The sequence below is a fragment of the Bombus affinis genome, chromosome 10, assembly GCF_024516045.1.
Source record: "Bombus affinis isolate iyBomAffi1 chromosome 10, iyBomAffi1.2, whole genome shotgun sequence".
NCBI lineage: Eukaryota > Metazoa > Arthropoda > Insecta > Hymenoptera > Apidae > Bombus > Bombus affinis.
Genome location: NC_066353.1, coordinates 10,214,451 through 10,239,694, shown reverse-complemented (window position 1 = coordinate 10,239,694; position 25,244 = coordinate 10,214,451). Strand labels below are relative to the sequence as shown.

At 40.5% G+C, this 25,244-nt stretch overlaps 1 protein-coding gene across 1 annotated transcript in view; it reads right to left on the bottom strand.

The window, feature by feature from the left end:
* LOC126921042 (insulin-like growth factor 2 mRNA-binding protein 1) overlaps window positions 1-6,969 on the bottom strand; it is an 84,953-nt gene extending 77,984 nt beyond the window's left edge. Inside the window, exon 1 of the mRNA XM_050732205.1 lies at window positions 5,488-6,969. Coding sequence (XP_050588162.1) covers window positions 5,488-5,662 — 175 coding nt within the window. The 5' untranslated portion in view covers window positions 5,663-6,969. The remainder of the gene's footprint in view (window positions 1-5,487) is intronic.
* Window positions 6,970-25,244: the final 18,275 nt, after the last annotated feature.

The window sequence follows — 25,244 nt, the reverse complement described above, 5'->3', positions numbered from 1 at the left end:
CGTACTTTGCGCGCAATTGCGAGATTGTTCTTAATTCGTGGAAGGGAATCAGTTTCACCGAGTAACGTTGACGAAATGCGAAATCACCGCGAGCCCTGTGTAGGATACGACGGAGGCAGGTGCGAACGAGCTGTTCGTGCCTTTCCTTCCTCTCTCTCTCGACCCGCCGATCCTCCCTTCCTTCTATCTTCCTCGCTTATCCTTCGATGGATACGTCGTTGCCCAGTTCATTGACACCTGTCGAAAGATTCGGATTTCTCTCTTCGTACCTGACAATTACGCGCACGTGGGCCCAAGAGGACTCACTGCCGCCACAACTGGCAGACGCTTTAATCGTCTTTCTCTTTTTTCCTTTTTTCCCATTCTGACATAAAGATTCCGTTCATGGGCAGAAGGGAAGGACGAAAGTCGGTAGTCCGGATAAGATGCGTTTTAAGGAAATGTTTTCATCGAGATTTTCCTCGTTGGTCCTTTTTGTCAGATAGTTGCGCGTCCAGTTATTTTTCACGAATTTACGACGAATGAAGCGTGAACGTTACTCGTTGGAAATACAGATTACGTAAGCGGATTAACTACGGTAATCGCAGAGAAAAACTCGGTGGTAGATAACGATAGGATACGGTAAACGATAAGGAACGAAGCTATTTTTTCCACTGGGAAGATATAAGGGAAAGCGTTGAACGGGCAATGCTTGGAGTAAGAAGATAGCTGAAGATGCGACTGTTACAATAAGAAAGATTTCGTTGAAAACCGTTTGGTTTCGGGGTAACAGTGGTAACACGGTTATTCGCCGGGAAGTCAACGGCCGGGTATCTAAAACAAACACGTGTCTTCAAAGGTTTCTCGAGCGAACAGAGGCCGCGAAAGACGAAGACAATGTAGATAGAAAAGAGAAAAAAAGTCGCCGCGTGGGAGGCCAAAGGAAGAAATAGAGAATTGTCGACGAAGCCAATATAGAAACACTCAAAATAGACACTGCTCCGGGGATAATTTCATACAGACGTCTCAACGTTATCAGCATTTTACGGTTCGATGTAACCTCGTTGATTTCGTTCCAATATCGCGGAACGAAATGCGTGGATTTCCCTCGAAAACCTAATGCTGTGTGCTTTTAATTTTAACGAGTTCTTTTTTTTTCTTCTTCCGACGATATAAATTAGTGGTTTTAACGATTTCTCAAAATTCTTTAAACGATATCTTTAAAGACCGAATAAAAAATTACGATCGCTTAATTTCGGTGCAACGAGAGAATTTTATCGGTCGTTAAAAGCCACGGCTAATTAAGCCACTGATTTGCGGTTACGAAATCGCGTGACTGATAGGGAAGTTCAGTGCGAAGAATCATTACGTTTCATTCATTTCGAGGTATCGAGTATGTTGAAATTTCACAATGGCTTTCTCGCCCCCTGGTCCCAAGACCATTCAGTTAATGAAAGCGGATGGCTAGACGAAAAAGAAGACGAGAAGACACCGCACACTCTCTTTTCGCCGCTCTAAAGATAGCACTTCCTCCTTGCAGACGCGCAAGCACTTTTTGCGCTTAAGCCGTACATTCGTGTCGGTGTTAAATCGAGTTCTTTTCACCGTTGTTCTCAACTTAATACTCGGTTAATCAAATTACCGTTTTATACGCTAAAACCAAGTAATTTTTATCCGCGCGTATACAACGAACGCAATTTATTCGGGCGTCATTGTAAGACCCAGTCGCGACTATAAAGGAATTCTTTCGAGCTGGAGAAAGAAATATTTAACCGCTCTACTAGAAGATAAAATATTGGACTTCGCAGTCATCGTGAAGTAGAAACAGATTCCCACTAATAATAGCTGCTGTAAGATTCGTTTTATATTATCGACGCGTACAACAACGTTTGGGTTGAACGTTCGTGAGAAACAAGGAACCATTACTTCGATCGAACATTGGTTATGTTGCAAAGAGCGCGAATAATGGTTGTAATTAACTTTAATCGTTTTTATTAAATACGTGCTATCTGTGTGTGCGCGTATCATTTTGCGCGTCACGTAGATCGATAAGACGCGGTTCGGACGTAGCAATAACGTTTGACACGATCTGTAGAAATTTTCTTTATCGTAATAGGATCGTGCATGTTAACATAGGATTATTCTTTTTGTTTTTAATTTGCGTCGATGTTATTATCAATCCTGAGGTTCGCTATGTCCGAGGAGAAACCGAATCGTCAAGTTCCATCAGTGTCGGTTACCGGTGCACTGTTAACAGGTAACTTTTTTCGAGAGCAGGTGGTCTCGAGCAGGCACGCGACAAATCAAGCTGACCGAACCACGAACAACTGGAAACTCGCGATTAAAAATATACATTCTTTTCCTCTCTTTTAAACGTCTAAACGAGCATTGAATACGGACGTTTCGTCAAACTCGAATACGAAGAACGATATTCCCACGAAATCACGATGCCTCTACGTTCTAAACATCGTTCTACCTTGGTATTTTTATAATAAATTCTAACGGGGAAACAGAATTTTTTAATAGAGTTTCCTGTAATAAAAGTTTTTTTATAGATCATCGTATTTGTTAAGGTATTACAAGATATTTCGTTTGATTATAATTCTACGTTGGAAAATAGTGACAACATTTTAGGCAGTACGATGTTCTCATGACTCGAACAAAATGAAGGCATTAAATGGCGGCGAAGCTATAGTCCTCGGTGAATTAATATCGATGTTTGTAGTCTGATGTAGTTTAACCGCGACTAGCCTTAGTTTAGTTGGTCTAAAACGTAACACAACCCACCAAACTAGTTCTGTACTAAGCGGTAACGTTCTCCGCACACGGTATTGTATCCAAGGATCAGCCCCGCATACATATGTACCGCTGCTGCAGAGCAACGACTGAGCCTTCTGTATTGCTAACGAAATAGAGGGAGAGACTATTCCCTATGAATCGTTCCAATGTTCGTACCGCGCCTCTTTCTTGCAACCCGGCTTCTAAGCAAGCCGACCGTTCTCGTGGTATTCTTTGCTACATTTTTGCCTACCATTATACTCGAAATTTTCTCAACTGCTTACGTCCCGTACTTCCTGGGAATTCAAATACTTCCAGTAATTTATACCGTGTCCAAAGTATCTAACTTATTATTTTAATTATACGAGATAGAATTATTTTATCGTATAGATATAGGATATTCGTCGCATCGAATCTTTACCGTAAATCGGTTTATTACGGCGAAGCAAGTATTACGCGTCGATTAGCATCTCGTACTTACGAGACTGTCACGAGCGTAACAGTGATTTATCTTACATACGTACGACACGAAAATGATTGCTTCGCGATTACAGATACAAACGATATTGTTATGCGATATATAGGCAAGATGGTTTAAAAACGATCCTCGGGAAATAACAACGCGTACTCTACATACTCTCCTATCCCGTTAACCTTATCAATCTCTAAAAGCAATCGCAAGTGTATCGATCAACGTAGGTACAAATGCGCGTACGTTGCTTACGAAGTCGTCGACAAAATTTACGATCTGGATTTACTCGATTAGCATGGCCATCGTGCATGACGAGTGTGACTAACCAATTTCTACGGACGCGTCGAGATGAAGTTGGCGGTATTTCACGATGTAAATTTTAACCTCGCATCAAGCCAGTGGGGGAACCATACGTCACGCGTACAGACGCGACCTTGACCACGTTTTTTGGGCGGGAGAATCACCGACGTACAGGCGTGAGTCGTTTCTAGTCAAGTATCGATCTAACTTTTCGAGACAAAGTTGAAATTCAGTACGGATGGTCAGGATTTATAGGCATGCGATCGTTTTACGAAAAATATGAAAGACGCGTCCGACCATGTCGGTAAACGTTTCTTCGTCCACGACTATCGTCGAGTTACTAGTGGATTATGAGAAAAAGAGTAGCTGCATCGATTGACGTAGTCTTTAGCGATTTTAATCGATCTTTCACTTTCGTAGTGTTCCTACGCCTTTGACAAACAAGGCTATCGATAGACTATGAAATTTATTTTACGCACCGTTACCCTTGGTAACGCGTGGTCGGAATGAAATTTCAGTATTCTTTCGCGATAATTGGATTCTAATCATTTACGATTAAACAGTTACGGCTTATCAGTCGCGCGATTACATCGTAATTTTCGTTCAATACCGGAATCACTATTGCCACGTTAGGCGAAGCTGGCAATCGTATCGATCAACAACAGTATGTTGGCCACGACGCGAATGATTATCAGAAACTTATCTCAAAGGCGAAACCCACACGCGTGACCTTGCCGGTATAACCGGCTCCGCCATCTTGCTGATGCGTGCGCCTCTCCACCACGTGGATAAGTTTTCCACACGACACGAGCATTCGTAAAGTAGTTTCTATATCTCGCGCCGTTTTTAAGGGGAATTTCAAAGGTACGATTCGCTCGGACGAAAACCTTCGAATGATTACGCAGGCGAAAGCATAGAATGTTAACCTGTACGATGTAAAAATATTTAAACGACTGTATCGTGGTATTCGCAACGTACAAAGTACATATTCGGCGAAAATGGAAAAATAAATGTTTTCGAGATCCCATACAGGGGTTCTCAATCCGATAGACAATTTACAGTGGTTATTCGTCTAAAGCGGTCACCGATTCCTCGAGATAACTCGCGTAAATAGATCGTATTCAATTTGTTTTCACGGTATTTTCACGGTTAGAGCGATCGAAGTGAATATAAAAATTAAGGAATCGGCAACGAGTCGCGATTGTCCTTTCACCGATGAATATAATTGACGATCGATTTACCGAATAACACGGTGAAGCTGCCTGTTATTTGCACGTAGATATAGTAAAAAAATATATTCCAATATATGAATACATGTGTATATAAATAAAGTATACGTGTATATATATGTAATTGCGTTGATGGGCTGGATAAGGTTGACTATATACAGGATACCGATCGTTCGATCGAGGTGGGAAAGTAAATGTAAGCATAAAATCGTGTGAAGCATATATACAAGCGTGCAAATGTTCATATATTTCTACTTAGAATATCTTACAAACTAGTTGAAAAAGCATGTAAAAGCGTGACAATCTTAATGTACAGGTAGACGGAACTTGTTGCACACGTAACATACAAAGAACTTTATACAAAACAAGTTGACTTCCCTGGTTGCAGAGTGTAAAGGCCGTACCTAAAGTGTAATATTATATAAAGCGATAAAAACATTTTGCAATGTCTAAATTAATCACGAAGGCCCCATGTCCCGTGCATTGCCCCTTGCGAAGGTTCTTCTTCGTTCAGTCATGAAACGTGACAGCAGACCCTGTGTGATAATAGCGACAACAGCAGTAAACGTAGCGATATATTGCCATAGTAAAAGCAGTATACATAGGTATGTACATATATTTTACACGAGGTTCGGTATCAGCGTAGCAACAGCCGATAAGAACATAAAGTATAGCGACATAGCGAAGCGATCTATCCAACATTATCTCATCTGTTGATTCTGAACTCACCGTTAAGTTTGTCGATTGCACGATCCGCTACAGATTGATCGGTACAGTCAACGAACGCATAGCCGCCTCGTTTCACCAGGATCGTCGTACACGACAAATTATGATCCTGAAAGAGTTGCCTGAGGGCACTCTCGTTACAATCCGACGGTAGATTGCCCACGTAGAGCTTCGACATGGTGGTTGGTTCGCTCTTGGACGTTATGGTGGCGGCTTTTCCGAGATACGTCTCGGTCACGTGGCTTGAAAAATTTGCAGCCTAGTGGCACGCGGCTAGACGATGCGATCGCTGACGATGTTGTCCACAACACGCCAACGAGGATGTATGATCACGTCGCGATAACGATGGATAACCGAGTATTTCGCACAAGGAGACCCGAAGTGAAATACACCGATGAAAGTCGCGGACGAACTCGACGATGACACGACCACGGCACGTTTACGACACGTCCAGGACCGCAACTATCTCCGATACGAGACGAATACACGTACGGGATGCAGACGTTGACGACGACGACGACGACGACGACGACGACGACGACGACGACAACGATGACGATCTTGAAAATCCTGTTATCACGCAGGAAGAAACGAACACGAGAGCGCGCTTTCGTCAGGGTCTTTCTCGTCGCCTTTTTCTCCTTTCTTACTATCTTAACGTCTCGACGAACACGATTGTCTTTCTCGCGTGATACTCGGCCTGATTTTTCGCGCTTGCACACCAAAAAACGAAAGGGACACAGGAGGTTTATCGTAACTTCTTGAACAATCTTCCAAGCGTTCCTGGCTCTACTGTCTTTTGTTTTCTCCTTTCTTCCTTTCCTCTGGAACCGCTGTCTATTTCCCGCTCGCTTCGAGGTACAACGACTCTCTGTCACGTCGAGTCGACACCGGTAGTACACAGTCTTGGCGTGTTTCCGGTAGCAATGGATGTCTCTCGAGCCAGCTCGATCATACAAACCGACGAGGATGACTGCGATGACCGATCGGCGGACTATGACGACGACCGTGTCTTCTCAGAAATGACTCTTCAACTTTTTTAAGGTTAAGGGACGCGCGTTGACCGTTCTCTTGACGATTCACCGTGTGTCCAGCTACTTCTCTCTCCTCTCTCTCTTTCTTTCTTTCCTCTCCTCTCGTTGCGACGACGACGACGACGCACCTTCCTACCAGTCTCTTGTCTCTTTGGCTAGACCACGACACGACGTCCGAGGGGCTCTCTCATTCCGCGTTTTCCCTCTCTCTCTCCTTCTCGTCGCTTCACCCTTTCTCGTTCCCTCTTTCTCTTTCCTCTCGTTTGCTCTTTCGCGTGTCCTGGGGGGCAATACGATGCAAACTCGTCACTCTTCTCTTTTTTTTTCCCGCTCCTTCTTCCTTGCTCCTTTTTACAAACCGTACAACCTTCTTGTCTCTCCTTGCTCGTGCGTGCACTTTCTCACTCTTTTTTTCCTTCTTACAGTCTGTCTTATTCTAGCAACTAGAAGCTCGCGAGCGCTAAGCGGGAAACCGACTCGAAATTCGCGAACACATCGCCTTCTATTGGCTCGTATGGGACCACGTGGCTACCCCACCGACTCCCGCCTCTGTTTCTCATTGGACAATTTTCGCACGCCGGTTTTCGCAGCCGGCAACGCGTCTATGTCTGCGTGCATGTTCGCTCTCGCGTGCATGCGTGCTCGCTTGTTCGCTCGCTCGCTCGCTCGTTCGTTCAGGTTGCGTGCACGCACACGAGCATGCGTGTACGCGAGTAGAAAATGTACATACGCGTGGCCGATACACGCGTGTGAGCGGCGACCCGCGCGAACGCGTCCACGTTTCTCTTTCTCGCGCCTTCCCATCGTCGTTTCCTTACTCTTTCTCGCCGTAGCGCGTGTTCGGTTCCTGCAGAAATCTACCGGGTGTTTTCGGCGAACGGTAGCATGGTTAACGAGTTCCTTGCTCCTGCCTCGTCGTTGGTATTCATATTGAAAGATCGTTGTACGAATCTATCAGCCTTTTTCTTTTTTTTTTTTTTTTTGCTAAGCGCCGCTGGAAACGATGAGACCAGCGAATGAATCGAAGATGCGTATCTTCGTGTCCGATTTACATTTATATAGGCGACTAGATGATTTCTGTACAACTATTTCGTAACCTTCGTTACGTTCCTCCATTGCAGCAACAGTAGGGTAGAATCTATTCTTCTGGCTCGTTACAAATGTTTAGGTACTTGCTTAATGTGCGAGCATCATAGACATTTCAATGAACGATGCTAAAATTAAATGCAAATTTTCTGCGAACTGTTTCTGATGTATACGTGTACGTGAAATCATTATGAAACTTTTAGACGTAATTTTACTACGATTTTACTAAAATACCAATAACTTTTTCTAAATTACTAAAACCATTTACGTACGTGAAATTTAAATAATCATGCTTTAATGTATTTCGATCATTTTTCGAATCGTTCTAATTCGTAAAAGATAGAAACGAAATATATCAAGTCGATAAGCGAGAGATTCTATTAATCGAGGAAATGGATGATAACATTTTATGGAGATGATTTTCGATAGCCTTGCAATACGCTATTTTGCGCACCGTGCAGGCATAGACAAATCCGCTCTTACGTTAGAGCAGTGCCATGTCCACAAAGGGGTGGAGTGAGACAGCTGCCTATGTGGCCAGGGTCAGGGTGCTCAGGGTAAGAGGTTGGAAAAGGAAGAAACTGCGTCCATGTTGTTTCTATTCACCTGCCTTCCACGAGTAACGATTAATTAGCTAAAATTGCTTTTCTCGTGATTATTGAACGTAGAACGTAAACTGCAAGGACATACGTACTTATTAAATCGGTAGATAATTACTTGTTCTTTGTAGACGAATGAAATCATGCTATATATATTGTTCACTAAAAGTGATTTACGTACAAGTTAGAATACGTGACACAGATAGAATATATACAAATATTTTATTTCCAAATTGGAATTTTCGGTTCGTTTAATTAAGCGAACAATGGAAGGATATGATAAATTAACTAATAAATTTATTAAATTCTTTGCTTTAAAAAAATATATCAACGAGAATAGAGTATTTGCACCGAAATAAAAATTATGTTTCGAAATGGAGGATGAATTCAGAATATAGTCGACTACGTTTCGTCGTGCCATCCGGTTTTCCTGTTCCCCTACGTACCCCTCCCAATTTTAGAACGCCTATTCCGACCCTCCGGTAGCTTAGAACTATTCGATTACCCCTGTCCACCGTTTAATGGGGGCGTCCTTAGAGACGTATGCAAAGGAAACTTAGCCACAGGATATTATAAACGCTTCTCTAGCTTGTGTAGAAAAAGCACAGAAATCGCAAATATTTGTCGTATTTTTGTAGCTATTGGAATCAGCTTATCGTTACGTTTGTGTGTATTCTGTTACGTATCTGTAAATCGTAACATACTACACTGTTAAGTAATCTAATCACGATTCGTGTAATTTGAATATACTTTCGGTACTTACCAACATAATCCTGTTAAAGCCATAACATAACACGATGCTTAGTAGGTACATTAGCCAGGAACACGCTTTTTTAAACTTCCTATGTGGCTTCCCTCGGTAATGGTATATACCTTGATATATTAGATTTCATAGTTTACCTCCTCTTAGATATAACAAATTACGTAGAGCCATTTTAAAATTGTATCGTAGTTTCTCGTTTTATTTGAGTGTTTCGTACGATCATATTCATGTATATGATATCGTATATATTTTGTTTCATCATCCACATACGCTACATCTGTGTATGAATATACATAAAACTTATTTGTAATTTACAAACTTGTCTACACCCGTTACAACTGGTGTAATTAAATTATTAAAAAGTATCTATTACCAAAGAAACGTTCGATATATGCGATCCTATTTCGACGGAATAGAAAAGTATAGAAAAGAGAATAAAAGACATATGAATAATTAGAAATAACGTGGGATAATGGTAAATACTACGCACCGTTCTTTGTTGACGATAATTTGTTTCTTCGGTGTTTACAGTTTTAATTGTTATTTGTGTCTTTCTCTGACATCTATTGTACGATATATTTCATTGCTTTCCTTAATCACTGGCGAATAAAAGGAAAGGGAGGAGGGAAAATCCGAGTAACGGAAAATGAATTGGAAAGCTGCTGTGGCATTCTCTTGGGTTCGCAGCTGCTACGTGGTGTACGTATTATGTGATTTTACTTCGGTCGAGTCGAAAGTACAATCTACATCTGTAACTTGCCATATGTTTCCATGCGATGCATCAAAAAATAGAACACATTTTTCCTGAAAAAGATTCAAGAAAACATAAAAATCATGAAGTTCTCCGTGAGTTTAAATTTATCTATATCTTACGTTCGATACACCATAATATTGAAAATACAAATATTTAAGATATACCTATTTGTCGATCCTTACATATACACGTATATTGTCTCGTCGTTATTCTAACACGATTAAAGTGATTCTAAGGGTAGAAATACCGATCGGTAACGCGTTCTGTTCTTTAATACGATTTATTCTTTACAGTGGCACATAGGTTGTGCGAAAGCTATTCCTTCTACTTTACGTTAAAAAGAATTTTTACTTTTTTGATATTATTCTGGTAGAAACACAAAGTGCAGCGATAACTATAAATAGAACTAAAGTAAACATTTAGAAAGGCGTGATTGCATAAGCGCAATAATTACGTATAGAGTAACAGAGTTTCTCAGTTATAATTATGACGATCGCTGCGAAAGGCAATTAATTAATAGATTTCGACTCTATGTTATAGATAGCTTTAGGCGGAGTTTAGAATAAATTACCATCGCACCATGACAGTCGATAAGTTAGGATTTAGGAGATTCCTAACTTGCCAATGCAGCAGCTGCGGTTTCCAACGAGTGAAATTTCGCCCCGTATTTGTCGCTAGAGGGTTTTTCGGCACCGAGAGAAAACATTAGATGGACTCATCGTGATTTTGTTTGCACTTTACCGAATAAACTTTAGTCCCTTCCCTTCGATCTCGTTTAAATCCTCCCGAATTTATCAGAAAGATGTTAGTCTGTAGTACGTGCACACAACGCTCTGTATCTTTGAATAACCTCTTATTTTGTAAGAAATTTCTTCTCACATGCTAACGAAAGATAAGATCAAATGTCTAAAATAACTCATCGTGTGTACAAATAGAGAATTTCTCGTACGTACTTCGTACGACATTACAACATCGGTTGCTACCAAATATCAAATAATTACGCGCTAAGAATCTTTGAATTTCGATGCTTTTCTATTCTATAAGATACCGGAAACAACGTTATCGTATTTATTTAACTAGATGAAATTGTCGTGAAACGTAAATCCATTTCCATGATGTTTTTCGTATATAACCGATTCTCGTGCGTTGAGCAGAATTTCAGAAGATGTTCAGTTTTCGTCCGGGCGAGATCTAATCTCTCAGTGCTCGCTACACCCTCGCAGTAAGTTCTTCTCGTAGATAATTTGGAGCAGCCTGTACCAACAGCCTAATGAACAGTTGGTTCCTATTGGTAGAAGGCGCCCGCGTTTAGGCCTCGTTATGTTACGGTAGCGCAGCTGGCATTGCCCCGGATGGCCTCCCCCCGTTTCCCTCTCCTTTCCCTTCCCCATTTTCGAAACGATCCTGGTGCCCCTTCTTATTTCTCTAGCGACTCTAGCTTGTTGGCCTAGAAAACTATTCTCCGAGCAATAAATCGCCCTGCACGTACGAATAATCGGATGAAATACGAGCTGTACATGGTCATTATATGGGTTTCGTGGCTAAAATCTAGTGTCTTCTTTCTCCATTTATCTTTTCACCGAATCAAATTTTCGAAAAATTCGTGCCGAGCACGGGAAACAGGGAATTACCCCGTGAATAGCGGCAAATAAGTATTACGCGCAGTAAAATTTATACGAAGGTAGAGAAATAGGAAAGGCTCGACTCGGCTCCACTCGACACGCTAAAATTCCTTGTGAAAATTAGTCACAGTTACGGGAACAATGCTGGCTGGCTATTGTTTTGCCTTTTTCTTTTCTTTTTCTTTTTCTTTTTTTTTTTTGAATCGTACCGCGTGTTGCCTGTTGGAATTGGAAAAATAAAAAAAAATAAAATCGAATATAAGGTTGAAGACATTTAAGTCACGAGTTTCCTCAGATAAGTAATCTGTTCGATCGATATTTTACAGAGAGAACGTAGGATCGAGACGAAATAACTTCGGATAGTCGTAGATTAAAAATTTGAATGTCAAAATTCCAAATATTCAGATTTTATAAATAGGCTAAATTTCTAAATTGTTACATGTTTCAAATAGCAATTTTTTAACCGTTTCAGACAAAGAATTTTTACCTCGATCGTTTCAAATCATCTTTCATTCCCTTGCTTGTATTTTTATTATAGTATCTCCTAACACTATATCTAGCTAATAATAACAACAACAGCAACAATAATAATAATAATATCTGCTCTTTAGTTCTAATCTTCTCAGGGACAAATCAATTCACTGTGCGATTTAGGAAGGGATTTCATTTTTCAACAGTAGATTTAAACACTAAATTCAGCTAAATTTAAACATACAAACAGAATAATTTATTTATAATTCTCAACGAGAATTGATTGTAAAATTTTTTCAAATAAAAAAACAATTTTTTCAATAGAATGTGCATCTGGATAGAAACCTTATTTCGTTTAGTTATTCCTCTTCTATGTTGTCATATTCTCGCCTGAATTTCTACGAACTAACCAGCGGCAAAGGAAATCTGTTAGCTGAGAAACGCTAAAAGGGCGTACTTCCACTTCCGAGTCCTTCTCGTTCCTTCTATGGTAGATTTTTGTTTTCTTACTTCGTTTTCCCTGGGCTAGTCGCAGGCAAGATTTTCTAGTTATCACGGTCTCTCTAGCCTGGCAGCTGCAGCTGTTTCGAAATGCCGTTGTAACGAGCGTATCCAAAGGATCGAGGAATCCATTATCCCGGCGTGAAATCGTAGGGAAAAAGATGACGTTCCACAAAAAGAACTGATCTCACGGATGGATCCCTCGATGACAATATCCAGGGGTTGCTATGAGTAGCTTTTTTTTCCACGCAAATCCCTTTTTTTATCTTTGACATAACTCTTTCGCTTCTTCTTACGGTTCGTCCTTTCTCATAATGCTCGTATTCAAGAATCGTCGCCATTGGTCTATCCGGCACGAAGATATTCCAAGGGTAAGTTGCCGAAGAAATTCAAATTTTCTTCCACGTGGACCGTATATGATTCTGAATTTTCAGAAATAAATAATCAATTCACCACGGTTGTTGTCGTGGAACGTATATCGCCTTAACGTTGTATTGCTAAAATTGTTAATTAAAGAAATATCGTATAAAAGCGTATCGTAACGTTAAGTAAAAAGCTTTCCTCCTTTGCTGACTATGAGTCATGGGTAAAAGGACTTTTGCCTTTAGATGCGCCGCTATGCTATATGCTATTTCGCTGTGTCGTTTATGGCCAAGAACCGAAAGTGTTTATTGCCATAACATAATCCCTTCGCGAATTTAACTGCGGCGTGCCGTTATTGTCTTGGACGGTTACCTGTCCCTAAGATTAGCATGCAGTTATTCCAGCAGATGGAGAATAGGAAAGTATAGCAACGATGTCTCTTGCGGTTACGCTACGTTAAAATAGGACAATCGTTTGATGTGCCGGAATTAGGATTCTAACGGTCACCGAACCATGTTACTCCTTTCCCAGCATGTTTTTGCTTGAATAGAACGACACAGCGACAAAGGATAATGTAACGTTCCCAACCGCATCTCTAATCTTCTATAATTTTCTTTTACATATTCCTGACATTTATTATAATAACGTTACGTCCGCGAGTAAAACGATTTGTTCGATGTTATGATAGGAATTATTTATATATGTGTATATATATATAATGAAAAATATACACAACAATAATATCGGGAATTTGAGTATCCCTTAACGCATACGTAACAAGTATTAAGAGTTGATCGAGAGTAAGTAATTATTTGAGGAAATAAAAATGGCGTGCACTATAAACACACGGATCCAACCATGTTGCTCATGTACACGCGTACCTATATGTAGGTAGACGCGTACATGCACATATGGTAGCTGAAGGGGCAGGTTCGAGCACCAACGTTGGCAAAAGGGCCCAGCGTATAAATGGCGGCTGAAAATTCGCAAACTCGCGAACTTTGTACAGATACGTTCCTCTCTTTCCGTTACCATGCATTTAGGACAATGAAATTTTCACTCGGAACATCGAATAAATAATGTATTACCCAAGCCACGTTACCTTAAGTCATCAAATATTCATTTTATTTGGTTCTAACGAATAGGAATATTAAAATATTTAGGATACACCGGAGAAAGATTTAATATTTTACAGTGAAATCTACCAACTACACGACTTTTTCCACAATGTTACCTTTAATGCGCATTGCCCTGTTAATGCAACGTTCCATTTAAAGTTGCATACGATCATTTTCTACGAAAATTTAACGTTTTTCGTTGAAAAGCAATGGGGTTTGCGTCGTTGTACATATCGCGGCTCTTTCTCAAATGTTGCTTCTTCTTGTCACGTGATTTCCTGTTTATCCTTGAGACGAATAAATTATATTGCAAATAGAGCGTCGCAAAATTGCGGTAAAAAGTTATTCCTTTCCTCTTATTCGTCTTACGTTCTGTTAAAATTATAAAAATTCAATTTCCGAGGTTACTAATATTCTAATACGACTTGTAGCCTCAATACGTCTAGAAGGAAGGAAAATCTACAATAGGAAAAAGTATATACTGTTGTATAGAATTTCTTATTTTCCACTATTGAAACTACGCCATCGAATCGACCGGCTATCGTAAAGAACAAATTGATATTACTCGCTTTAATACTCGACGAGCTTTTAGCAGTGTCTATCAGGTTCTTCCAAAAATTTCTTCTCTTCCATAAGGAAATAATAGGTGCACAATATCTTTTCTTTCACATTATCGCTATTAGATTCAACTAGAATGAAACATGCTATAAACTTTTATAATCCGAGTTACAGTAACGCGCCAAAATAATTTACTTATAATTCTCAATGACAATTGATTGTAAATAGTCTACCAAATAAGAAAAAGAAACATTATCGCATTCGATCAATTATCAATTGATCATGCCCCAATAGAACAAAATGGATCCTCCGTAATTCACTAAAATAATATAAAACAAACCAAAAGTCGCGCGTTTATTATTTCCCCATCGAACGAAAGAAACTTTTGGGGCAGTCTAATACGTTCCACATACCCAGTATAGACTTTTATTACCCAAAACTTACTCCTCTATTCTTCTGTCGCTGATAAAAAGGTCAACTTTGGCGGATAAAATCTATCACATCCATAGATAGTTACAGATACAGTTGTAGCATCTGGCTCGGTGAAGAGGATTCTCAGTTGCGGACGTAGGAGGTGCGGCCACAGATGTAACCCCTCTCCCGTGTTTCCTTTTGAATTTTCATTCGGAAATGGTTAGACGAAGAGGGGACAGGCGGCTCGTAGTTGCATCCCCCCTATTGTCCTCGAATTCACAGTGTGCATCGTTGCATCGCTTTATTCTATGCAACTCATGGTGACGAGGGAAGCCAACAACGAACATCCTCTGCATGGCGGTGGCCTCTTCTGGAGGGGGAAAATCGGTGGAGGGGTAATGCATGCAGGTGGGGGGTAATGCATTTTGCAGGCTGGAGAACTGCAGCTTCCAACCGCCATAAGACATTCGTACGGTATTTTCAAATACGAGTGGAAATGGTACTTTCCAGCTGGATCCGTTTATTTCTTCGAATTTGCCATACAAATTTTCGATAAAGGATCGGGAAAAATTTGAAGGGAAATCGTTGCAGCCTATCTCTACCCTATAGAAAATTGATAGACCATTGTTTCCTGTAAAATTTCACTGGTATCGGTAGAAATAAAATAAATCATTCTTGAATTATCGATATGCATTTTAGAATCTTCTAAGCGCATCTTTTGTTTCTCTTGGAACTATTTTAAACGAGAATAAACGTAGCAACGTTTAGATAGTGAATTTATCTGTGCTTTTTTAACCAGTCGTAATTAATCCGTAGAAATTGTTAGGAACAATCTAATTAGGTGGGTACTATGCGATAAAATTTGTTTCCCTTACGCGAGCTGTCTAAATACAAATTACAGTTCCAATCGCGATACGAATTTCCTTCGAAATATTTTTAATAAATCTTAAAAAGAAACAATACGATATTAGATTAAATTATTTTAAACGTAGCTGTTATAAATATCTTGGAAAACAATTCGCATAGAATATATAGCGCGTTACACATTTTTTCTATTATTTTTTATTACTCATCAGGAACTTTCGATGGCTTTCGGCATTCCTTACAAACATCATATACCTATCTATAGATACAGTTGCGGATAAAAGAAAGTTTTAAAGTAAACGAATTTTGTACTAAAAATGAAAAAATCAAGGTAGCTCTCGTACTTCGTGGAAATTTCTTCCATTTTGATAACGGTCGTCTATCCTATGTCGCATGGAGTATTGCGTTTCGTTCGTCGCTCTTATCAAACACGCAAAATTATGGCGTCTTTCTACGCTTTTCATCTTATAAATCACATTTTGTCAAATAAATCATTATTTGTGCATCTGTACGCCCGCAATAATTTGCAACGTATATTTTCTGTGATAATTCCACAAAGACGATGCAAATTTATATCATTGGTATTATGAGGAGCCCTTGCCATAACTTAAAGCGGTATCCCGAATTAGAATGTTTTAAAACAGCGTCTTTTTGAAATTTTTTTTAGAAGGGAAAGAAAGCAATGAAGTTATTGAATTTTGTGGTATGGTTTTATATATATTTAACGAATACAAACAAATTTTTTTTAGAGTAAAAAAAAATTATAACGGATTTCTAAGCCTATTTCATGGGCTGCAGTTTTCAATCGATGGGAAAGATCCACCTCGTAATTACGACTGAAACAAAAAACCAAAAAAAGGACTAAGGACTATTATATATTTTTCTTCTCGACGAACTAAAAAATGTTCGTCAAAAAGTTTATTTAAATAATTGTCACAGCACCTTGAAGTTTATTTGTTCTTTTTATAAAACACATGTTTTCTTTAATTCCGCCAAAATGTTTAATTTTACACTATTTTCTGCCTTTTCTTTAGTTCATCGAGAAGAAAAATATATAATAATTTAATCCTCTTTTGAGAAGAATTACAGGTGGATCTTTCCCACCGATTGAAAACTGTAGCCCGTGAAACAGGCTTAGAAATCTGTTATAATTTTTCTTTTTACTTCAAAAAAAATTTGTTTGTATTCGTTAAATGTATATAAAACCGTATCTCAAAATTCAACAACTTGATTTCTTTCTTTCCCTTCTAAAAAAAAATCACACAAAGACGCTGTTTTAGAACATTCTAATTCAGGACACCCCCTTAATATTTGTCGTTAAAATAATTGTTGTGGAAAGTGAGGCTCTGCCGATCAGCCGACTTCATTACAGATCCGTGGCAGACGTCTATTGGCGGAACTGCTCATGGTGGGGCAATGGCAATGCACATTTACGCATGCCGTACGCCGAGTCTTGCATCGTGCATCGCATATTTGAGGCCGTGTGGGAGAGACACTGCACGATGGTGGGATACCACATGCGGCGTTAACTGGCAGAGGGGTAATGCATTTTACCAACGGTGCAGCCAGAACTGCAACCGACATTGATACGCCATTCGCTTGCATACTAACGCCGAAACATTGAACAGTCTTCGACGACGTATCCGGCGATATTTTCAGCAACCGCACGATTTTCGAGATATCGTTCCTTACGACACCAAAAGATTTCCGACTTCCGAACGTAACGAACGTTTGAGGATATCCACCAAAATTGAAGGGATACGTGAAAGGAAATTCGGGTTTCTTCATTTTGCCTAACGTTGTCTTCCGCTCGTCACGATCCCGTTTATCTTTTGTTACGAAATATCGTACATTTTCAAAGAAAAAAAGAAGTTGTTGGTCGGCAATTTGTTTTTACAAAACCGAGAGAGTTTCAGCGGCGAAACGCGATAGTGCAATTTTGATTGGAAAAATTGGACGATCGTAGCGTGGAAAAATATTTGTCGGTCACTATATCCGTGTGAAAATGTATAGGAATAATTGTGATTGAACGGAGGCTAAGAGCTCCAAAACTATCGTATTCCACGGATTTTTCCACGTGCGTCGTAACTGAAAATGCAGTATCGAGAGATGCATGACATGTTCTATCTATGATTCTATTAAAATTAAATTCAGCATCGTGCATATCGCGATTAAAAGGAATACGAGATAGGAAAGAAAAATTTCTCTCGTTCAGTGTCAATGCGAAAGTGAAAAAGAATTTCGATCAAAGTTCCGCCTCTCGAATAATTTCTTTCGAACAGTCGTACGTTTGATTTATAGCCTACTACGTATTAGTGTTTCTTCGATATTCCGAACGTACTGTGAAACATAAATATTTCAAAAAGGACGTTAGTTCCTCCTTAGGTCGTATTTGCCATTGTTTAAGTGACAAACTTGTAGAAAAGAAGTTGTCCTCTTTAATAGTAGGAAAAGAAGGATAAGTATAAGAAGATAGATCGGAGCAGTTTAAGATCCTGGAGAAACAAAGGCTGGGATAACGGTGAAAGTAAAAGTCGTCTTTTCTGGAGGCAGTAGCCTGACTGGTTGGAGCGTGCGTGGTCGGGGCCGCATCGGGAACGCGCCGGTCCTGGAAATAGCCTGGGACGTATCTCGTCTTTTCGTCCTCGTGCACGCCGTAAACCTGGAAAAGGAAAGTTGTTCCGGGTATCATCTGCCTCGGAGGCCCTTGCGGCCGATCAGGGTCGCGTCGATGGTTAGACGTGGTAAGGGCTGCTAGCACCGTAAAACTTTCAGGAGGGTGAACTGGGAAAGCGTCGAAGGGGCGTCGAGATATCGGGCGTAAAAATAGAAAGGGACGAAGGCATACCTAGTAGACGGAAGCGGATAGATAGAGGGGAAAGCTGATTGCGAATGGAGAAGGACACAGCGCGAAGGGGAACGATGGCGGGAGCTGAGAGTCAGCAGGATGGAAGGAGAAAGATAAAGAGAAAGTACGTGACAGGGAGGAGAAGGTGAATAGGGGTGAGAAGGAAAACGCACGAGGGTTGATAAGAGAAGGAAGATCGTGCAGAGAGAAAGAAAAGGGTAAACGTAGGGTCGTGGCGCAGAGAGGGAAGCGGGAAGTTAAGGGAGAAGGTTAGTGGACGGGAGGCATAGGCTTTCCTGCAGGCAGGGGTGAGTCACCCTGTATTAACGAGCGGCTACGCCCATTCAAAAGATGGCTGTTTCCCGATTGACCAATTAGATTTCGCGATGTGGCCCGTGTCGAAAAAGCGCGGCAAACGTGACCCTCTTGGCCACCCTGTGGCGCGAGACCTCCGCTGGAGGGATGCTTTTATTTATGTGTCCTTTCTCCCTTCTTTCCCTTCGCAACGCTGGGGAAAAAAGTGTTCTCCCCTCCGCCGCACCGACCCCTCAGCGCTCTTACAATTTCTCCCCCATTCTTTTTGCTCCACGAAAATTCAACGCGGAAAATGATAATCCGCTTCCGGTAGCGCGCATCTCGCACAGCCAGCTTTCACCATCTCCTGTTTGCAAGCATCTTGCGCGAGACCATCTTAGCCATCGGATTCCCACGCTTTTTATTTAATCCTCTATATCGGTTGTATAATCGGTTCGATAATCGTGATCGATGGAAATTTGTAAGCCGTTCAGAAAATATGGCCACTCTTTTTTTTACAAATTGGGCGAACGGTTGTTTCCCCGACGAAAGATGGAATAACTGGGAACAGACGGTAATTTTTCATTGGAAAAAGATAGTACAGCTAAGATGTTTCCGTTCTTTCGTTATTTTCGTTTTTACTCGTTGCCGCTGAGACGAGGTAGAAAATTGTAAGTAATTATTATCGGCAGTCGAGACCCGGAAAATTTTATAAAGCTTCGATTTCAGTAAATCGAGACACGATCTCCGATGAACTAGTGTTTATTGGAGAGCATTTGTATTAATTGGTATTAGTATCGATTCATGGATTTATTAAAGCCTTTGCCGCTTGATGAATATTATACAAGTACGGAAAACTAATAAACGTTTCGCGATATCAGTCGTTCAGCGGTTTTAAAGTTTTATTTAGCATTCCAGCATTTTTAATTTCTCTATCGCAATTTTGTAACGCATTCCGATATACCGTTGACTACGATAAAAATGCAAATATTATCATAGTCGATAAAACTATATAGAAATTAGTATTTACGACTTGTTTCATAAAATTACCACCTTATATATTTTCTGTGCTTCCAACGTGGGAAGGAAATTTGTCTGCGATATCGAGTCGGTTCGCGTCACGAAAACTTTTTCAACGTTTTTCGTATAACCTCCATACGTTAGCAATAAGATATAGCAGAAACGACAATGTTCGATAAAAGCAACGCGTTATAAAATATTATCTCTAACGACATATATCCTTAAACGATGTTTTCTAACTACCGTTTCTTTTCCAGTGCAAAGAAAAACGATCTGACGTAAATATAAAATACACGAAACGATGTTAATAAACGAGGTCAAAATGTAATTAGTATTTGTCGTTCAATTAAAAAAACGCACAAGCTCGCGTCCTTCCCGAATTTTACATCGCCGAAAATTTTCTACCATTTTGCCTTTGACCACTTACTTCGTGGAAGATTCTATTTTCCAAATGTCTATGAAATAAGAGAAAATTCCAATTTCCAACGAATAGCAGCTATCGACCAACGATATTTCACAGCGTGACGATTGCTTATCGAGTAATTTGACGACTTGCAAATGGAAGGAACGAGGATTATTTACTTGAACAACAGTTTTTCACGATAATTCTTATAGAGCAGCGGACCTTAGCTAGGCGAGCTAATCCTACGCCTATGGATTCCTAGAAGCCGGCATGTTCAGGGCTCATTGGGCGTGTATAGACGCTTGTGCGTCGACCTAACAGCACTCTAGGGTGGTGTCGTAGATATACGTTAGCCTGGTACAGAATTCTTAAACCTTCGGCAGGCAGCGAGGAATTTTCTGACCAAAGTTTGCTTTGTGCCGGGAAATCTGACCTGAAAATCTCCTGTGCCTGGAACGTCCGTTTCTGTGTACAAAGCTGCAGTGCCAGCCCTTCACCAACGTCAAACTGTCGACGACGTACAATTTTACATTTGCCATATACAACGGTCGAACGATTTTGAAGTAAATCTTCCATTTCTCCGATCTGTTTGTCGTTTCGACGATCTTACAGCATAGATCGATGTAATCGAAACTGGCATTTCGTTGTATCGAAATATATTAACGCGTTTCGTTGTTTTTCCGAGCTTCGTCGTGCTAAATGGAATCTAAGTTATTTTTAATACAATGTTACAGCGGAACTACGTGTTCGATGGTTTCCGAAACTTCGAATCGAATTTCTCTTCCGGCACGAAATAAAAAGGTCGAAAAATATAGGAAGGTTCTAGTTGGAAGTGCGGGACGTTTGAAACTAAAAATAAAACATCGTACTTTCGTTCGATATTTATTACCTAGCTTGATTTACCGAGCAGGCAGTACGTAGAAACGGTCTAAGTGTTATTCATCGCTCGAAATGGTTCGACATGTTAGTTTCCACCCGGAAGTAGCCTTCATAGGCGACGAAGAATTTTTTTACTCGTCGTATTGGTAAGGGGGTTGAATGGACGTGTGAAGCAAAGCTGAATGGCTAACGAGATCTTCTCTCGTTTCATAGGCATTAGGTACTTGCACGTGTATACCACCATTCATACGATGGAAACGCTCCAATACACGCATCTTTCCGCTCCATCCAGGAGCGTATCGACGCATGCTCGCTGGATTTTCCACGAGACACGAACCTCCAGTCAATTTTTTCCTTCCACCTTCGACGAATCTTCCCGAAATCGTTCGACGATCAAAGACGCGACAACGGGTATGACGTGGCATCGGGCAACTTGGAAAATTCTCTACGTTCAGCTACGAGGTTTTCGCGATCGTTTCCGTATTTCGGTAGAGGCATACGTACGTGTACGCAGGGAAAATCGATTTCGACGGCTATCCTCCCGTTAAGTAACGCACAGGGGCATCCGCACTGCCAACTCTCGAAACGCGTGGCTCGCGAGCACGCACGTGTGTATTTTTTAGGGAAGCAGAGGGAGGACGTTGCAGTCCCTTCGTATAATTAGCGTACGGCCCTGGATACACACTTAGACACACATATCGCAGGTAAAAAGCACGGCGAAGGATGGAAGAGAGAAGGTTGCACGTGCTTCGTTCACCGGTCGAGGTTGGTACACGGCTTCGCAAGGACAGCGGCCCGGTTTCCACTGGCCGCGCGCATAAACGCGCACAGAGCGAGAAAGAGAGAGAGATAGAGCGAGAGAGAGAGAGAGACAGTCGACATTCAAAGAGCGGTCGCCATTTGCAATCGAAAACAAAAAAAAAAAAAAGAAAGAAAAAAGAAAAAATAGAGAGAAAAAAAAGGAGAGAAATAGAGAAGGAACGGGGAACAAACGGATTCGACCAGGGGGCGATTGCCGGCTCTCTCGGGGTCGTTACCCCTTTTCGGATTTGGGTCACTGCTCCGAGGGAGCTTTGATTCGCCATCGATGAGAAAATTTATTTCACCGTACCAATAGAGAAGCTCGTTTCGTCCAACTTCCCCGTATACGTGGTCCCGTGAGAAAAAAAATATTGAAAAGCGACGATGCTCGGCCGATGCTGTCCCCGTGAGAACATCGGAATAACGATTAATTACGACCGCACGTGTCCTTCGAAAATGGTATATCAATACGATTTTCTAGCGGATCGTCGTAACGTTATTTTATCCGTTTATTTAAGACAGATTATTGGGCGATTTCGTTCGAATGAAACGTTTAATCGACCAAATACGAGGAAACGCGAGGTGTACGCACGCTTTTAAACGTATAGGAATTCGCAGTAAAGAAATGATGCGAAAATACGAGACGTTCGATGCAACGTTTATTCGAATATTTGGACGTATCGACGTTCTCGATTTCCATGGCGTCGTGCCTCCTGGAAAACTCATGGAACGCATTAGGGATTTTCGGGGGTCGTTCCCCTCTTTTCTCGTTCCTCGTGTTCTCAATATCGACCTCGCTTATATTTTCTCGACCCAATGCGAAGGGTCGTTGGCCCCCCCTCCTTTTCGCTCCCGGAAATCGTGGCTCATGTCTCTCAAAAGCGGCCTCGAACAATGGATTTTATTTCCATTGCAGTTCGTGACCTTCTTCGTCTAGTTTTTGCAGAAAACTTTTCCACTCGTATTCCGTGTATTTTTTACCAAATTTACATATTTCTATGACACGTCTTCTGACACGGTAACGGGTTATCATTTTACGAAGAAAAAATAAATACAGATCCGATATCTAATATTATCTACATCGCGTTTCCATTGTAATGATCGTCAGCGAAATATCGTATTGCATCTATAGAATAATCTATAGAACACCGTAATAGCGGTGATACTAACGTTCTTACTATGTTTAGGACGTGCCGATTTATCATTTTCGATAGAAACAGCGTTTCAGGGAGTATTTTTACGTTTACAAGTCGCTTAATTTCTTCTTAACGAGAAGGAAACTTAACGTTTGATCGCGAAAGGCTCTCTAACTCTGAACCATCTTGCGCGGTATTACATAAATAAGTTAACAAGTAAAATAAATTACACGTAGGGTTCGTATTTTCGATTATTCAGACGGTAATTGTTACGATATCGTTACAAGTTAATTTCCGTTTGGATTGGAAAATTTATCGCGTTAAGGAAATGCGCGTCTCGCCTGGAAAGAAAAATTACGCAGTTTCACGCGGCAGATGCTCTTTCATCGATGTTTCGCGTGAAATTCTACGTTCAGAGAATTTTCATTCGGACTACTGTTGTCGTCAAAAACATCGCTTAATTATTCGGAACCTTGACGATTCTCACAGTGAAATTACGAGAACGATTTACGAACGACGTTCGGCGAACCAAGGTTCGATACGTTGTTTTTTCTTCAACGATTTCTCCTAACGAGCTTGTCGAAAAATAAGTGATACGATCGGCAAAAATTCCAGCAAAGTTTCGCCGAAAAGGGATCAAGAGGGTCTTCTACAATTTTCTTATGTGTCTTGTACAATCGGTTGCCAGTGGCAACGCCTCCAGTTACCTCTATAGGTTCGGACCAATTTTTACGCGTTTGCTTCTTCAAAGCGCTAAAGAAAGACCGATCCGAGAGTAAGGACGAAAACGTAGACGTTGTGGGTTAGACTTAAAAGCGAAGGAACGACCCTTCTATCGATAGAAGCGAGCCTGACAGTTTTCACCTGCGAAAAGGAGAGAAGAAGGAAATTACACGACGTGAAATCTGATGAGAACGTACACAGTGGAAAAGGAGGAAGTGCGTGTTCGTTTGATGTAACATCCTTTTAATGTTTCTCGTCTCTGCTTGTAGCTTCTTCCTGTAAATTGCCATCGGAAGTGCAAATGGAAGAAGGTTAGAGGAATTTTTTTTTTAACGTGTTTCGTTCGAATTGAACATCGAAAATTCCATACCCTATCTATTTAGAAATGTTAGAAAATAGACGCTCGTACGTTCGTATTGTACGAGCGAGGAACGAAAGAGAGGAAGACAAAAGGAAAACGCCGTGAGACGAGCGCATCGCGTACGTGTTGAACGAACGAATGTCCAATAAAACAAATTCATTTCTGTTCGTTAATACTTCAAGCTATTATGTTACGTATATAAAATAGTCGTTCTGTTCTATATAAATTTTCTATTTAACGAAACGTTAGATATTGGGTTGGCGACTAAGTGATTGCCGGTTTTGTCATTAGGTGGCAATGATAATAATAATAACGATAATAGTAATAATAGTATCATTTTAACAGAGGAGTAGCGATATTTTTTTTCAAAGAAGCAAAGAACTACAGGAAGTTTCTCGGTTTGTCGTAGATTGTATCTTGCACGAAAGCGAACAGAGAAACGCTCCGTTGTCGTACGACAATTTTCAATTATTAGAAACTTTCTATCGTATCGCACGTACAATCTGCGAAATTTCCACGAAGCCATCGATATCTTTCGATAAAATCTTGCGATTGCTACGTTCCAGTGACAATTTTCTATGAAACCTGAAATAAAGCCGAATAAAATAGAAATCAACGACAATTTCTTCGCTCTTTCCATATCGATAGCTCGAGTAGCTGCCATTTTTTCGATTTACGTGAAAAACGCCATTTGCCATTGACGAAGTCAAATTTTGCAACAGATTGTTTGTCAAGTTTTCTTATCGATAGACGTCCTCGCTTCGTTTACCGCGTTTGATAATTCGCTGATTTAATTTTATTGCCGGCAAATGACATAAACTTTTCTTATTCATTTTCCATGGAATTCGAATCTGGTAAACGACCTGGCCACGTTAAAACATTGCAATTATTTTGTCTTATTTTTCGTGTCTGGACGTTCTGAACCGAAGCGTTTTCGCGTTCATAAATAAAATTATTATCTTCGATTTCTTCCGTAAACGATATCAACGCCATTTTTACATATACGTTTCCCTTTTAGTTTTCCCAAAATAACATAATAAGAATAATCGTACGATTCTTCCAAAAAATGAGAAATGCCTCTAGAAGCTTGTAAGTGCAAAGAAACGAGCTTTTCAGCAGGAAAAGGAACCTCATGCATCAGTATGGTC